The 17,078-nt window shown below is 37.3% G+C and overlaps 1 protein-coding gene across 1 annotated transcript; it reads left to right on the plus strand.

The window, feature by feature from the left end:
• The first annotated feature begins 517 nt into the window (after positions 1–517).
• On the plus strand, positions 518–2,922 carry LOC116160326. Its single transcript, XM_031473512.1, has 4 exons — positions 518–541; positions 1,111–1,386; positions 1,571–1,724; positions 1,787–2,922. The coding sequence occupies exons 1-4, from the start codon at positions 518–520 to the stop codon at positions 2,920–2,922; spliced, it is 1,590 nt and encodes a 529-aa protein (XP_031329372.1).
• Positions 2,923–17,078: the final 14,156 nt, after the last annotated feature.

The following is a 17,078-nucleotide window of genomic DNA, read 5'->3' on the forward strand; positions in this document are numbered from 1 at the left end:
TCAAAATTATGGTGCCATATTAAATGTGTATAATGTGTTGCCTATATAACATCAAAACCAACGCCCAAGTATGAAGTGATTGTTTTCGAATCGAATATTCGTTCAAACGTTGCCAGTGTGATATTGATTACTTCTCCTTCAATCGCATTTCGTTCTTCAAGAATGTGTGAAAGATTGCGAAAAATATTATTCTTATCAGTGTTACCTAGTGAAAAATTATTGTTTATGAAAGCGTAATTTGGGGTAACTTAAGACACAGGGATAATTTCGAGACAAATTGCGCACTTAAAATTAACGTCCTTTATGGCAGACCTGCGTGGTTCGTATAAAAGTGGCGGGTGATTTTTTTAGTTTGTTTACACGTCTATCTTGCGAACTCGCGATTCATTATCATTACACAGGATGTTTCAGGCGTAGAATTTATTTTTAATAATGTAAGTCTAAGTAGTTGTTTACCAGGTAGCAAACAAGTTTAACTTTTAGGACGTGGATTTTCAAACAATACCTGACGACAGTGATGCTATGCAAGACAAATGGACAGGTATGTAATTTAAATAATGACTAAATTAAAAAGTTAACATGTTATCCATTGTAGAAAAACATACCACAAGGCAGCCGCGTAGCGAGACAGGGGCGGCATTGCCGGCCAGCAGCCGCTTGCCGCATTAAGGAGCGCGCCCACCGAATCCGTTCCGCTCGGCTCGGCACCGTTCCGCACAGTCCCGTCCGTCCAGAAGGCGCCCACTGGTTCCGTCTGCTTCCGTGACCGTCCGTCGCATCGCGTTTAGTTCGATGTAAAATGGCATCAAGAGAGGTTGTAACACGTCGAGACGCAGAGAGTTCTTCCGATGAAGAGGTTATTTTAGTGGCTGCATGCAGTGAAATCAAAGAAAGAAGATATTGGGTACACGATATTTTTATAAACAGAGACGAGTATGGGGAATTCCATCATTTATTTCCACAATTGCTAGAGGACCCGGAAATATTTATGACTCACATCATACAAAATGGGATAATGACGGATGACGCACCAACTCTATCAACTTTTCGTCACCCATGTTTGTGCGCTGCAAATGCTACGTATAATGCACTGCTATTTTAGAATTTTAGCGAGAGACGGGTGCGTCACCGGCAAAAGTTGCTAGTCGAAGCAACCACGACGGAGACGAACTGGACGGTGCCGAACGGGTCGGAGTGCGACGGATTGGGTGGGCGCTACTCCATTGCTTTCTGTGTAAAGCAACTCGGACGGAGAGACGGGACTGTGCCGTGCCGAGCGGAACGGATTCGGTGGGTGCGCTCCTTTACGCGGTCGGCACTCGGCTCGACAGTATTACCTTACCATTTCCGCTTTCGGCTTTCGTTAAGAAAAAGCGCATGAAAAATGTAAGCGCATTTAAAATACAAAAAGATGCTAGGAACGGTTCTCCGAAACCGACGTCCAATTGTTGCAAGGCGTTAAGAAGGATTTTAAGGTAAGCGTACACTTTCTAACACTAATTTGATTAAGGTGAACTCAAACTTGGAGGTTAATCATTCCTAATTCCTTCTAAAGTTGAATCTTTCATAGATTTCATTAGAGACTCGTGGCAAAAGTGCTGAAGATTTGACGAATCTAATTCTGTCGAAGCTAGATAAAGACGGTCTTGACATACAGAACTGCCGAGGACAGACATACGATAATGCCGCGGTTATGTCTGGTGTTCATTCCGGCGTACAGAAGCGTATTAAGGACGTGAATCCAAACGCCCAGTTTGTTGCTTGATCAACCATTCATTGAATCTAGTTGGAGTCCATGCTGCTTCTATTTCTGTTGATTCGGTTACGTTTTTTGGAACATTGGAACGTATTTACGCGTTCTTTTCTTTCTCCTCTCATCGGTGGACAGCCTTGTTGGAAAAAACCGGTCGTGGCGTAAAACGGCTAGTGGAAACACGCTGGTCTTCGAGAGAAGAAGCGACAAGTGTAATCAAGAACAACTTCGAAGATATACTCGACGTACTGGAATCTCTTTCACAGTCTTCGTCAGAAAATGCATCTACCAGGTCCGACGCCGGTATTCTGTATAACGCAATGCAAACGTTGCCATTTATGTCCTACCTTGGGTTATGGAGTGCGATTTTGCCCGAAATTAATTCGGCTCAAGTCTACCTGCAAGGAAAAGGTCGAAACCTACACGACTGCGTTGTCAAAATTCTTGCTTTGAAAACCTGGCTAGTAGAGAAACGTGAGGATTTAGTTACTGGCGGTTCAGAATACGCGAGAAAGATATGTGAAAAACTTTGCATTGATTTGGCACCTCGCAGAATTTGTAGAAGAAAGAGGATGGACGATGGCAATCCTGTTACTATTGAACCTGAACCTATTCTAACTTTTGAACAGAAGCTTGAACTGCAGCTATACAAGTCCGTCGATAAAATCATCGAAGAAATTACCTCGAGATTTAAGCAACTCCAAGAGCTAGATAACAAGTTTTCTCTTCTAACACCGTCTAACCTACTGGATCCGAACTTCGCCTGTGACCTGCAACATGCGCCTTCGGATATCGATCAGGACGAATTCCGAATTGAAAGGGAGAGGCTACGGCATTTTATTGAAGCTGGCAATGAAGCAGAAGCTTTGAAATTTCAAGGACCTTTGGAATTACTGCAATTTATACAGCAATTTGGTCTGGCCGATTCTGTTCCGAACATTGTGGTTTACTTGAGGATATTCTTAACCCTGGCCATCAGCGTTGCAACTTGCGAACGCAGTTTTTCGAAATTGAAACTGATTAAGGACTACCTTCGTTCGGCCATGAGTCAACTTAGATTATCAAACTTGGCTATTCTTTCCATCGAACACGAGCTCACCAACGCAATAGATTTCAACGCTGCAATGGACGAGTTCGCAGCCTTGAAAGCTCGGAAAATCAAGTTCTGACTTCCGAGCAACCAAGGGCGTAGCTACGTTGGGGCAGGGTGGTGCATTTGCCCCACCCTAGCTTGGCCCTCACCCATCCGACAAAACGGACAAAACGCATGTTTGTGTGAACTTGCTGGCTGTGTCTAGCTGGAAGTGGATTTCATTATGCCACGGCTAGCCCAACGCCAAACACACCGTGCAAATCCTTCAGCACAGAACCCTGTCGAGTACTGGAACAGATCGTTGGTCATTCCATACCTAGACTCAATTATTATGTCTTTAGAAGAGCGCTTCTCTGACAGTAACTCGCCAGCATATTGCTTAGCAATATTGCACCCATATCTCATGCTACAAATGACGTTGCAAGAATTTTTAAAGAAGCTAGAAACAGTTTACAATTTTTATGATTTGGGCGCTGGCGCTGCTGGTTTCCTTAGTGAAGCTGAACTATGGTACGATATGTGGCAACAACAAAATGTGCCGCAAAATGTACTTAAGGAAATAGACATTTTGGAGCTTGTGAAAGAAACGGACATGTTTTATCCGAGCATCAAAATAGCTCTTTCAATTTTACTGGCCCAACCTTGCACCACATGCACGATTGAGAGGTCTTTCAGTACATTACGCCGTGTCAAAACGTGGCTTCGTTCCACTATGAGTGAACATCGGCTCTGCGGTCAAAATTCAAAGCCGAACTGCTAAGAAGGTTCTGCCTGAACCCTCGCCGGCTTTTGCTAAAGTAAAAAGGTAGTTAATGTATTTTCCTCGGTATTTTCAATATAATATAGATCTTTCCTGAACATATTTTAGTTTTTGTTTGTGTCAAAACAGGTTACATGGTTTGTTTGCCAAATGTACGTTTGAAATGCAAAAAATAAATCATTTATACACTTATATAATTACATTTTTTCTTACGTTTGCCCCACCCTGAAGAGGCGACTGGCTACGCCCTTGCGAGCAACTTAATATTAATTCCAATATTAGAGTTATTTTTTATTTATACTATTATAATACTACATTTGCAAAATAAATTATCTTCAGCAGGGAATGATTGCAAAAACCGGGGGCGGCATAACCGATCTCCGCCACGGGCGCATTTTCGTCTCGCCAAAGGCACAACATTTACCATTGTGGGGACGTCACAACAAGAAACTTCAAATCCATGGAAAAAGGTAAAAGTTTCCAACTTGAGACTACCTGTCACATCTCCACTTCGGCCACACAACTTTGCGGCAGTCCGAAAGGGCGGGGAGAATATAAAGGAAAGGAGAAGACCCGTCAAGCAAATGACAACTTTGACGTCCTCTGATGTTGCACACAAATCCAATTTCCTGTAAGATAAAAGACTTGCTTTAGTAAACACTCAAGTAGAGGACTTGGAAGAGGAGCTAAAATTCAAAAAGGAAGAAAGGAAAATTAGAAAGTTAGAGTGCTTAAAATTAGATATTGCCTATAAGAAGACACTTTTAAAATAAAATTTACATGTTCGTAACTTTGAAATGTAAAAAAACAAAGTAGTATCTATTTTGCAGTTCCAAGAGGACGACTCCCAGAGCGTTCTCAATTTTTTTACAGTTAGTGAACCCTAAAACAACCTTTTTCAACAATTCTGCCGTTGGTCTTGCAAATCGACGGACTGTGCAATTTTTTTTCAAAATCCGAAGAATTTTCTTAGTTAATACTTAAATGGAATAATTTCCAAAATACCACAAAAAATGTAAATAATGGACTTTTTGCCAAATTAAAAGAGTTGAACCCGAATATTAAACTGATTCAATTCAACTTGCAGCTTCTGCAGCAACTAAAACTTTTCCAAGGAATCTGGAATTTTTGATTAGAGAGACGTATGATTGGTTTTGTCGATCATCTAGCCGTCAGTTGAACTATAAACAGATCTGAATCTACAATGCTCTCAATGATGGACACGATCCGCTAAAAATTACACAAGTATCTAATATGCGATGGCTTTCTGTGGCGTCCGCAGTGAGCCGGATTCATAACCAATGGCTTGAACTGAAGACACATTTTTCTATTGCAAGTCAGTGTGAGGAAATAGTTATTTACATTATTAGTGCGGGAACAGTTATTTTGAAGATGAGCGCGAAGTTTGGCGGCGCGAGTGCGCAACGCGCACGAGCGACGCATCTCGCGCGAATCAAGCAAATACTGTTCACGCACGTAACATGTATTCTATTTTTTGCACGGATTAGTTAAATCGAATGTATATAAATTCAAATCCTTTTCGCGAGATTTTTGCGACATTATAATTCTTTTGAAAAAATCAAGTCCTCTATGCCGATAAAGTAGAAATTTAGAAAATTAAAATGTCAATTTATTGTTCAAAACTTCTGGTTTACGCTTATTTTTGTCCGTGGACTACAGGGAATGATGTAAGTGTATTTATTTTTTCTTTTTTACTCTTCCATCATACTACTTTTTAGTTTATGATCCGCACTAAATAGATAATTTCGTTGAATTTTTAGGCACTAGTGCGCGAAAGTAGATAGTCAATTGTAAAATTGACGTTCCCGACGTTCGTGTTTTATTGGGAAAACGCGATTTAGAACGAAGGAGTGCAAAAAATGTTATTCCGCCCATTTGCTGCATCAAATGTAGGGGAAATGTGCCTGAGATGCACAGAGTTGTATATAAGTAAATAGAGAGACAGTCTTGTAGCGAAAAATTGACTCCAATTGAACCTTGCGCAGGCCGTTGGTGAGTGTGCGCAGTAATGGACAACAGAACCGGCTTCAAATTAAATGATCCTTAAAGCAGGTTCGGCTTGAGAATAATATGGTTTCTCATTGCAACAAAAATTGAAAAGAAATTCAATGTGTGGTGAATGATGTTGTTAACACTGTGTCTTGAATAAATAAGAAACATTACAATCGTTAAGAACTTTTAATACAGTAGACTACAATACAAAGCTGGTAAGGGGCTTACAACATCAGAATCGAGATTTGAGATTCTGGTATAAAGGAAATCGTATATTTGTCGTGCGATCGAGTTTAAAGATCTATTTATGCTCAGTGAGTATAAAAATAAGCAATGAAAGAATAAAATAAGTTGAAATTTTATTTTGGTGCGGGACAAAATTTCAGGTGTGCAATGCCGAAAACACAGTTTGAATACGGGTAGCCACAAAGTCGACAAACTCAAATGCCAATAACTCAAATATCTCAAAAATGGAGCATCGGCAGAGGGTATGTACAGTGGCACCACGCTCAGAAGGTTCCTGACAGGGCGTGTCCGAGGACGTTGGAAATTTAGACTGTACATTCTCATGCAATATTTGACTCTACTAAATATAAATAAGTGGGCCACGCGATATGAGTTGCATTACTTCAAGGGGAAACAGTAAAATTAATAATTTTATTTCTACAAAACGTAAACACATTTAAGATTGTTAGATGTTCATGTTCAACACAATTTACAATTCTGATGCACTTCTGCTGTGTAAATATGGACAGTTATTGAAACAATCACATTGAAATTAATAACACTCACATTGACTAAATTAACACACAACCTTTAACTTTTTTCATTCATTATCGTCACTTGACCACTAATCATCATTGGAACTGCCGGTGTTCACAATAAATTGTACATTGTCAATAAATTCATTTCTCGTAGGAATGTTATTTGCTTCTAACCAAGAACGTATCACTTCCTTACGATTATTCATTGTTGGTGGCTTATTTATTTGAACACTGATAAGGTGCGTGAGTTTGCTGGTAAATTTGGTATAAGCTGCTTCTCTAACCAGTAACCACTGCATAAAGTTGGTATGATTCATATCATCGTAATAATCCCCCGATTTACTGTGCGACATCCTCTACAAAACCAGAACAACTACCAGCATACTACGATGTACCTCTGACCAGCCCTATTATAAACTTCCGATACTTCATCTGATTGTTAGCATTTACTCACTTCGTACGATGGGTGAATATAGGTTTCATCCAAGTATATAACGGGTTAATTGTCACATTCAGGTTGTTCATAAATAAAGGTTATTTTAAAATGCTCCTAGAAAAGTGCAAGAAAAGATCAAATATATGGGTGGAAGGAAAACTCTTCGCAAGCAATTGTTGAAACTTGGTTTTCGATACAAGAAGTGTCGGGACAAACGTAGGTTGGTAATGGAAAGAAGTGACATTGTAGTATGGCATCTCGTTATTTAAGAAGATTAAAAGAAAATGAACAACCTGAATGTGACAAGAAACCCGTTATATACTTGGACGAAACCTATATTCACTCATCGTACGGAGTGAGTAAATGCTAACAATCAGATGAAGTATCGGAAGTTTATAATAGGGCTGGTCAGAGGACATCGTAGTATGCTGGTAACCTGGTAGTCGTTCTGGTTTCGTAGAGGATGTCGCACAGTAAATCGGGGGATTATTACGATGATATGAATCATACCAACTTTATGCAGTGGTTAAGGCCGTATTAGACGATGCAATTTTTATTGCAATCCTTGCAGCAACTATTGCTGCTATTATTGCAGCAATTATTGCAAAAAGATGCAATGATTACACTATGCAATTTATTTGGCAATTTTTTTATACCCAATTCTAATCATGTATTTACCAGCAAACTCACGCACCTCGTCAGTGTTCAAATAAATAAGCCACCAACAATGAATAATCGTAAGGAAGTGATACGTTCTTGGTTAGAAGCAAATAACATTCCTACGAGAAATGAATTTATTGACAATCTACAATTTATTGTGAACACCGGCAGTTCCGATGATGATTAGTGGTCAAGTGACGATAATGAATGAAAAAAGTTAAAGGTTGTGTGTTAATTTAGTCGTGAGTGTTATTAATTTCAAGGTGATTGTTTCAATAACTGTCCATATTTACACAGCAGAAGTGCATCAGAATTGTAAATTGTGTTGAACATGAACATCTAACAATCTTAAATGTGTTTACGTTTTGTAGAAATAAAATTATTAATTTTACTGTTTCCCCTTGAAGTAATGCAACTCATATCGCGTGCCCACTTATTTATATTTAGTAGAGTCAAATTTTGCATGAGAATGTACAGTCTAAATTTCCAACGCCCTCTGACACGCCCTGTCAGGGACCTTCTGAGTGTGGTGCCACTGTACATACCCTCTGCCGATGCTCCATTTTTGAGATATTTGAGTTATTGGCATTTGATGTTTGTCGACTTTGTGGCTACCCGTATTCAAACTGTGTTTTCGGCATTGCACACCTGAAATTTTGTCCCGCACCAAAATAAAATTTCAACTTATTTTATTCTTTCATTGCTTATTTTTATACTCACTGAGTGCATAAATAGATCTTTAAACTCGGTCGCACGACAAATATACGATTTCCTTTATACCAGAATCTCAAAAAATCTTTTCTCGATTCTGATGTTGTATGTTGTAAGCCCCTTACCAGCTTTGTATTGTAGTCTACTGTATTAAAAGTTCTTAACGATTGTAATGTTTCTTATTTATTCAAGACACAGTGTTAACAACATCATTCACCACATATTGAATTTCTTTTCAATTTTTGTTGCAATGAGAAACCATATTATTCTCAAGCCGAACCTGCTTTAAGGATCATTTAATTTGAAGCCGGTTCTGTTGTCGATTACTGCGCACACTCACCAACGGCCTGCGCAAGGTTCAATTGGAGTCAATTTTTCGCTACAAGACTGTCTCTCTATTTATTTATATACAACTCTGTGTGCCACGCTGCAAAGAATCGTTAAAAAAGATTTCATGTTTTTAACTGAATTCGTGGCTACAGTTTACGACGCCATGCATTAATAAAACATGAAATCTTTGTTGATGAAGGGCTCCATTTTTTGTTTGAGTGATTATTAATATATGATGAAAATTAATTGAGACTCAGGCCTCACCTGCAGAAATTTTCATTCCAGATTTAAAGAACACAAAAATAACAACCCAAAATCAGCCATGGGCACACACATAAATGAAGAACAACATTCAATGTCTCTAAACAATTCAAAACTCTTACACGTAGATAACAACTACAAGAAATTAAAAATCTTAGAACACATGGAAATAGAAAAAGTAAAATTGAATGACCCAGATAAGCTGCTGAATGAAATCACATTTTTCCCTGAACCACACATACACCGATTCCTAGAGCCCTTCAAACACAATACACACACTCAATCTCACGAGTCACGCTTATTAATATTCGAATGCTCACTACACACATACACGCACACACACGACAACACATTCCCCTACACCATACATTTATATTTTAATACACGCCCATGACTTAATTTTATACAATATTACTCCATGCCATTGACTATGTACAACATAACCACATTTTACGACACGCTGTGATAATGTGTAACTTTTAATAATTTTAATCTGTTTTAATGTATTGTTTTTATATAATTTAGGTAAGTCCACGATTTTAATACTCATTAGGTACCTTACCATGATATTTCAGGTCTTAGGTCTTACTCCAGTTCAATATTCATATAATATAATAATATAAAAAATTTCAATGTTCTTGTCTCCGCAATTTTCTCAGCATACTATGTACAATTATATAATTTAAACGGTAGGTAACTTTTGTTTTATACACGTTTTCATGTAAAATCTTTCAGCTCGGCCTGAAGATGACATTCTCGTCGAAATCGATCGTCAGCGGAAAAAAAATCCAATGAAAAAAAAACTACGGAAAAAAATCCAGGAAAAAACAGCCACGGAAAAAAAATCCTACGGAACAAAAATCCACCGGAAGTATAATCCATAGAATAATAATCCATGGAAACATAATCCATGGAAAAATAATCCATGAAAATTAATCTATGGAAAAAGTACAGGATTTTACGAAAGCACCTAAGGGTCACAAAATTATAATAAAATTATTTTTTCCAATATATTGGAAAAATATTGAATATATTGGGAAAAAATTGAATATATTGGAAAAAAATTGAATGTATTGGGAAAAAAATGGAATATATTGGAAACAATTGAATATATTGCGAAAAACTTAAAAATATTGCGAAAAAATGTAATATATTGGAAAAAAAATGTTACACAAACTCAACACTTATGTCGGATTCGGATATTGCAGAGTGAGTTACGAGTTTAATGTGCAGTGGCATTTGTGGAAAATCGAAATGAATAACGTAGATTTATTTGATGCACCCAGCAACGCTTTACCGATGATTTAGTAAGAGGTTATTTTTGAAGTGGCATGCATTACGATGAAATACTAGCTTTTATCTATTTGAGACATAATACGTAAATTGAAGAAGTTATTGTATATAAAAAAACATTATTCGGATTTATCCACAATCATCGATTTTATCCAAAGCCAGTTAAAGGAATCTGTTCAATTATGTGGATATCGTTGGATTCATCATAGATTACATAGACATACAGAATGGATTTGTTGTAACACAGGCTACAATTAGAGTAATTTTACAAGAATTGAATCCAGAAGGCGTACGTAGAATACAGAAAACGTAAAAGACTACGCCGACGAAAATATTCGATAAATGGCCCTAATTTAGGTATGGCATATGGACGCATATGACAAACTAAAACCTTATGGATTAGCTATTAGCGCGGGTGCATTGATGGTTTTTTGAGACGAATAATATGGCTGAGGGCAAGCAGGACTGCAAGTAATCCAAATGTTATTGGAGGTTATTACTTCGATGTCGTTAAAGAAATTGGTGGATGGCCTAAACGAGTACGCGTTGATTGCGGTACAGAAAATGTGTACGTAGAAAAAATTCAACAAATATTCAGAGAAGAACCAGTTGATAACTGCGACACTATGTTTGGTGAGAACAGCTTTATTTATGGAACAACCCAAAACAACCAACGTATTGAAACATGGTGGTCTGTATTGAGATAGAGCTGAAAGAAATTGATTGCTTTTCCGGCTCAGCACTGGACAAAGCCTTAATACAGTTTTGCTTTGTACCGATAAATGTTTTTATGTTCGACTCGATCATAATACGCTGAGTTATGACACTGTTTAGCGTCCATAATCTGCTACTTTATTGGACTAGTCCATAATGATAAAGTAATTTGGACTCCTGTCACTGTCAATTTCTTTGTAAAATGCATTTTAAAATAACGATCTGTTTTAAAGAAGAAGTACACGGAACAGAATGCTATAATTTTAAGAACACATATCTATATTATACATTTCAATTATTATACCAAATTAATGTTAGGTAATAACACAGTTGTTATTTTTGGTTGTTAATTCCCGATGTACCTTTTTGATGCAATATTTATATATTTATATATATATATATATATACGGCTTTTAAATTTCTGAACGAAGAATTTGCCATAACGGTTTCCGTTCCCAAAATTTTGCTGGCAACACTAATTTTAGAATTGTCAGATCTCTGTCAGAATCTCCTTTTCTTTTGAGGTAAGGAATTAGGCTGGGAAATTTGATTATATCCACTCCCTCATTTAAATTAATTGTCGATCGTAACATCGAGTATACTTACTCCATAAAGAAGAACTTTTATAGGAGACCAGCTCACTATTAAAGTACGCCAATATACAGTCTTCCATGGTGCAATTGATTTTCTTCCCCCAGTACCACCTTCTGTATTCCCTGTATGCGGCCTCATACTAGTTTTTGATTTGCTTGGTAAAAGCATCTCTCTGGCATTGCAGGCTAATTGTTGTATACTGTTGTACCCATCAATTTCTTCTGGACTCATCTTGGGATTCATAATTAGGTACAGATAAATAGTTAATACCCAACGAAATTGACACTACACATCAACAGATTTTTTTCCAAACAACACGTATCTATGACAACACAAAAGGCACACTATGTTATTTCTGGTTATTAAATAGAGAAATCTATACCAAATTTCAGCAATAAAGTCATAGATTATGTACTTGTAACATAAATAGCTATTATAACGGGCGATCAAAAATGAGTTGCTGTCAAGTTGCCTTTGGAAGTTCAAGTTACGTACGATTTCCCATGTAAAAAAAAATTCCAAATGTGACAAGACAGCAACTCATTTTTGATCGCATAGTATACAGGGTGTTACATGACCGCATGTAAAAAAAAATAGGTGATAGAGGGGAGCAAGACAAGCACTTTTTCCGAATAAACCGAGGGTCCAACGTGTTTCGTTTGGGAGCCACCCCCAAAGAAGTGGTGAAATTTGGATTTCTTCTTTAATTTTTTTCTCAGCAACCATAAGACCAGAAATATGGAAGACTGCTAATGTTATACCGCTACCTAAGATAAACGAACCTAAATTATTTAAGGACCTTCGTCCCATCAGCATCTTACCAGTTATGTCAAAAATTTTAGAAAAAATAATGGTAGAGCAAATAAATAAGCATAATTATTACGCTTCATATCTTACCTGAAACCCAATCGGGTTTTAGGAAAGGTTATAGTTGTGCTACTGCCCTCTTGAATATAACGGATGATATACTGTCTGCTGCCGATAAAAATAGAACATCGATTTTGGTCATGTTAGACTATTCTAAAGCATTCGACACAATTTCTCACCAAATTTTGTTTAGTATCTTGCGATTTATTGGATTTAGTGCCACTGCTGTGGAACTTATGCCATCTTACCTCACTAACCGTTTTCAAAAGGTAATTTTAAATGGAGAGAGTTCTACTTCCTTGCCTATTATAGCTGGGGTGCCCCAAGGATCTAATCTACTATATTTGTTGTACACGTGCAACTTCAGAAATCATGTTAAGCATTGCAGGTATCACTTATATGCCGATGATACACAGCTTCAAATAGATTTTCAACCTGATAATGTGGCTTTAGCTAATAAATTAATTAATTCTGACATTGATGCTCTTGTAAATGTTTCTGAAAAGCACTGTTCAAAAATTAATGCAGAGAAATCCGTACTCATGGTATTTGGGCAACGTAAAGCTAGAAACTTAATTAAACAGGATGTGGACGTTAAGGTGGCAGACTCGGGTCTGCTTGTGAAAGAAACTGCCAAAAATCTGGGCCTGATTTTAGATGAAGGTTTGAAATTTTCCCAACATAAGTATTACTTCTTTATTACGGAAAGTGTATATAAATTTGAAACTTATTTTTAACCAAAGATACTGCCTAAGTGGGAAATTGTCTTTACCTCTGTATGCTGTCCTGCCCGTTTCCATCTTCGTGATCTCCAGATACGTACCGAAAATGAAGCGATTCATCCCTTCGTCCCATTTCATACGTCTTTTGGAGGTTTCCTTTGCGCTGGTCCCATCCACAAGCAGGCACAAAGGTCTCTTTTTGGCGGTCCTCCTCAAGTGGTCGTTGTCCTCTTCGTAGTATTCTTTCGGCTGTAAAGGTTTCGGGTATCCCAACGAGCGGCCGCCTGTTCACCAACTCGTCACTATCGGCTCGCATGCTGCAACGCCCAGCGATAGCTCAAGACGTGCCCAGACGCTCCTCAGATAGCGGCATTTCTCCGAGGCTTTGTTTAAACTCCATTTTCATAAGAATATGGGGTGACTAGGAACACGTGAAGGCGTCACTCTTCAAAATATTCGCGTAAGCAAATATCCACCTGCGTGTTGTGTATAATATAGGAAAGTAGGGAACATGGGCGTGGGAGTTGGAAAGTAAAGTGGATAGGTAAGTACTATAGGTGGTTGGATTTGTCACCTTTAGTGCCCATTGATCGCCTTTTACGATCTCTAGGGCGAGAGTGGGCCTTACTATCCCCGAACCCACAGGGGTTATTATTATTATTATGGTCGGTGTTTCTTGTGAGAACTCAGGTCTAGCCTGGTTAACTAATCGCAGTGACGATTAGTGTCTGTGTCTGTGTCTGGTGAAGTTATGTAGGGTTATTGGAAATCTAGGGATAGTATGTAATTCATACTTACCAACATAGCTATTAATGGCCACAATAGTCAACGCTATCAGGAAAGAAGAAAACAAAACAAAAATATCATTTATAATAATTCCTGTAATTTTATTAAATAGAGTTTATTGTGTAAGTGTTTCTTTGGCTTTGCGTTTGGGTTGAATACGAGTGGATTGTGATAACGTGGTGTGTTTATGTGAAGAAGGAGTTTTGTGTTTTTTAACTGTGCTAGGACGTGTAACTTTATTCGGTGGACCTGTCTTTGTGGTACATGTTGCCTTACTTGTATTTATGGTGTTTCTTTGTTCTAGAGGTTGTATTTGTGTTGTTGCTTGGATTATTGGTGGAGACATTACGGTATTTTGTGAGCCTCTAGTGCTGTTAAGGTTGCTGCGTTTGGGTTGAGTACGAGTAGGTTGTGATAACGTGGTGTGTTTCTGAGAAGAAGGAGTATTGTGTTTTTTAGCTGTGCTATTATTATTATTATTATTATTATTATTATTAAGAGTTACAAAGATGAGTGGCACGTCTTTGAATAGGTTTTCGGATATGCCCTATACGATTTTGAAAAATGTTTTTCAAAATTCTTACCACGAAAGGACGCACCACTACTTGGGGGTGCGAAAAAAATCTGATTTCGGCGAAATTTGGTATGTGGGGGTTTTTGAACAAGAAAATGACGAATCTGGAATTAGTTTTTGAAATTTCGAAAAAAAGTTCCACTGCAATTCTTGGCCGGACAACGAAAATGGAGAGAAAGTAAATCATCGGTAGCGCAGAGACAGTAAGTCTCTGTCGGTAGCGTTGCTGGGTGCATCAAATAAATCTACGTTATTCATTTCGATTTTCCACAAATGCCACTGCACATTAAACTCGTAACTCACTCTGCAATATCCGACATAAGTGTTGAGTTTGTGTAACATTTTTTTTCCAATATATTACATTTTTTCGCAATATTTTTAAATTTTTCGCAATATATTCAATTGTTTCCAATATATTCAATTTTTTTCCAATATATTCAATTTTTTTCCCAATACATTCAAATTTTTCCAATATATTGGAAAAAATAATTTTATTATAATTTTGTGACCCTTAGACGCTTTCGTAGGATTTACCATCCAAGGAAAAAACGGAAAAACATCTACGGAAAAATCTGTATGAGAAAAAGGGAAGTACCTAAACCTGTGATAGCGTTACGTAAAAAAAACACAATAAATGCAAAATATAATAAGTTTTAATAACAACTAGGGCCAGGGCGTACTGTTGACAATACAAAATATGTATAAAGAAATGAAGTATAATAGTTTCAATGAACTATGTAAATCGAATAGTATGACCTACGGCTAAAATGAAATCTTCCATAGTTCGGGCCCCGTCTCTGTATTCTACGCAAAGGGTGTTTAGTCGTCTCTGCAAGTTTTCAGTTGTGGTGCATTTCTTCTTCGGCTGTACATTTCCAACGCCATATTGTAGCAGTTTTGTGACATCGGATGCTACTTCTAATCGCATCTTGACAATCAAGGTCCAAATGGTAGGATGTTTATGACCAATAAGTTTCGAAAATCTGTGATTCCACCCTTCAACTTGATTATTGGTACGTTGCCCTCCGGCGATAGTTGTTGCATTCACATTCCAAATCTCCGGAGGGAAAGGAGGTGGAATGTTACGAACTCTCAAGGGCCCCTGTCCATTTGGATTACCTAATCGGCGGAAGGTGCCATGTACGTAAGTGGTATCAAAATAATCAACCAACTCCTCTGCTCCTTCGGAGATTACAGTTCGCAAATAATCCATTCCTCTTAAAACATCTGCTACAGGTAAGAAAGCTAGACCGTTCAGCATACCACAAAATAAATTAAATTCTTCATTTTCACGATAAAATGTCTGTTGGCCTAGGGACTGAATCTTTCGGTACGTGCTTTGATTAAGGTGGTAAAAACAACCACGTATTTGAACATGCTCTCCGAGAATACCTTTTGCAGCCTGAATCATGCTTTTTTCAAAATCCATGTTAACAGTTAGTGGATCTGGATACCTATAGTTCTCTTGAATCTTGTTGCAAATTAAATTTTTTGAACTTCAATAGTTCCATTGAATAAAGCTCTTTATTCAATGATAGTACCTATTACATATTAGTATTAATTTAGTCAGTTTAGTGTAATGTGTAATAATTGACCTATACAGGGTGATTCAAATTCAAAGGCCACCACGGGGATCTCGGGAACTGTAAGAGATAGGTAGAGGTAGTTTACATTTGACAAAGTTACCCTTGATGGTAACATCATCTATTTTTAATAAGAAATAACGTTAATTCGTAAAAACGCAAGAAACTACTTACGTACTATGGATTATACTTCCGGTGGATTTTTGTTCCGTAGGATTTTTTTTCCGTGGCTGTTTTTTCCTGGATTTTTTTTCCGTAGTTTTTTTTTCATTGGATTTTTTTTCCGCTGACGACTTAAGACAAAGGCAAAAAAGATATTTTACAAGCATTTGAAGAATGCAAGTAAGAGGATGAAGAAAAGAATGCATTAACCCATCGTTAAGTAACAATCCTGATAATTGCCTACAATATAATTTAGAAAATTAAGCCAGAAAAGAACACTGTTCTTTTAATTTAATATACATTCTTTTTTCCTGACTGTTTTTTCCTGGATTTTGTTTCCGCTGACTTTTTTTACCTGGCTTATTTTTCCGCTGGTTTTTTTTTCCGTGCCTCTTTTTTCCTGGATTTTTTTTCCGTAGTTTTTTTTTCATTGGATTTTTTTTCCTAGATTCGAAATCGATAGCCGTTAGAAAATAAATAATTTTTGAGTCTCAATTAATTTTCATCATACATGAAATCTTTATTTAGCGGTGCTTTGCATCGCGGCATTGCGTCGCGTCGTCGGCGAGCTGAATGCGGCGCAAGTGAGAATCGACCTTTATGTAAAATTTTGTTGGAACGCAACAAAATCCACTGCCACTGATTTTCGATATGATATACGACTATTAGTAATTTATTGCAACACCAGTAGTTTTGATAATATCTTAGTAAGTTTTTGGTCATTTCAGCAATTGTTTGATAATTCCATAATTTCATATTGTTTATCACATTTTAAATGAATATGTTAGTAGGTATACCGAGTGGTGCCTAGTGCGACGCAGCATAGGGATTTCAATGGTAATTTCTTTATAGTCAATTATTAGCTCCCCTAATTATTTTAGAGCAAAAGTCTAAATACGTTTTTTTTAGAGAAAAAATTACTGCATCTGTTCATACTATTACTAATAATTTTCCGTTTTTCAAAACCGTAGAAATCGACAAAATAAAAAGGTTCATTTTACA

This window comes from Photinus pyralis, unplaced genomic scaffold, assembly GCF_008802855.1.
Source record: "Photinus pyralis isolate 1611_PpyrPB1 unplaced genomic scaffold, Ppyr1.3 Ppyr1.4_LG1, whole genome shotgun sequence".
NCBI classification, from domain to species: Eukaryota; Metazoa; Arthropoda; class Insecta; order Coleoptera; family Lampyridae; genus Photinus; species Photinus pyralis.

What these genes read in the sequence shown, in the direction of transcription:
- LOC116160326 (XM_031473512.1), top strand. Translation starts at nt 518, where the DNA reads ATGCTATGCAAGACAAATGGACAG. An exon ending in AGAAAAAGCGCATGAAAAAT is followed by an intron (nt 1,387 to 1,570) that starts GTAAGCGCATTT and finishes AATCTTTCATAG; the next exon opens with ATTTCATTAGAGACTCGTGG. An exon ending in TCATTCCGGCGTACAGAAGC is followed by an intron (nt 1,725 to 1,786) that starts GTATTAAGGACG and finishes CATTGAATCTAG; the next exon opens with TTGGAGTCCATGCTGCTTCT.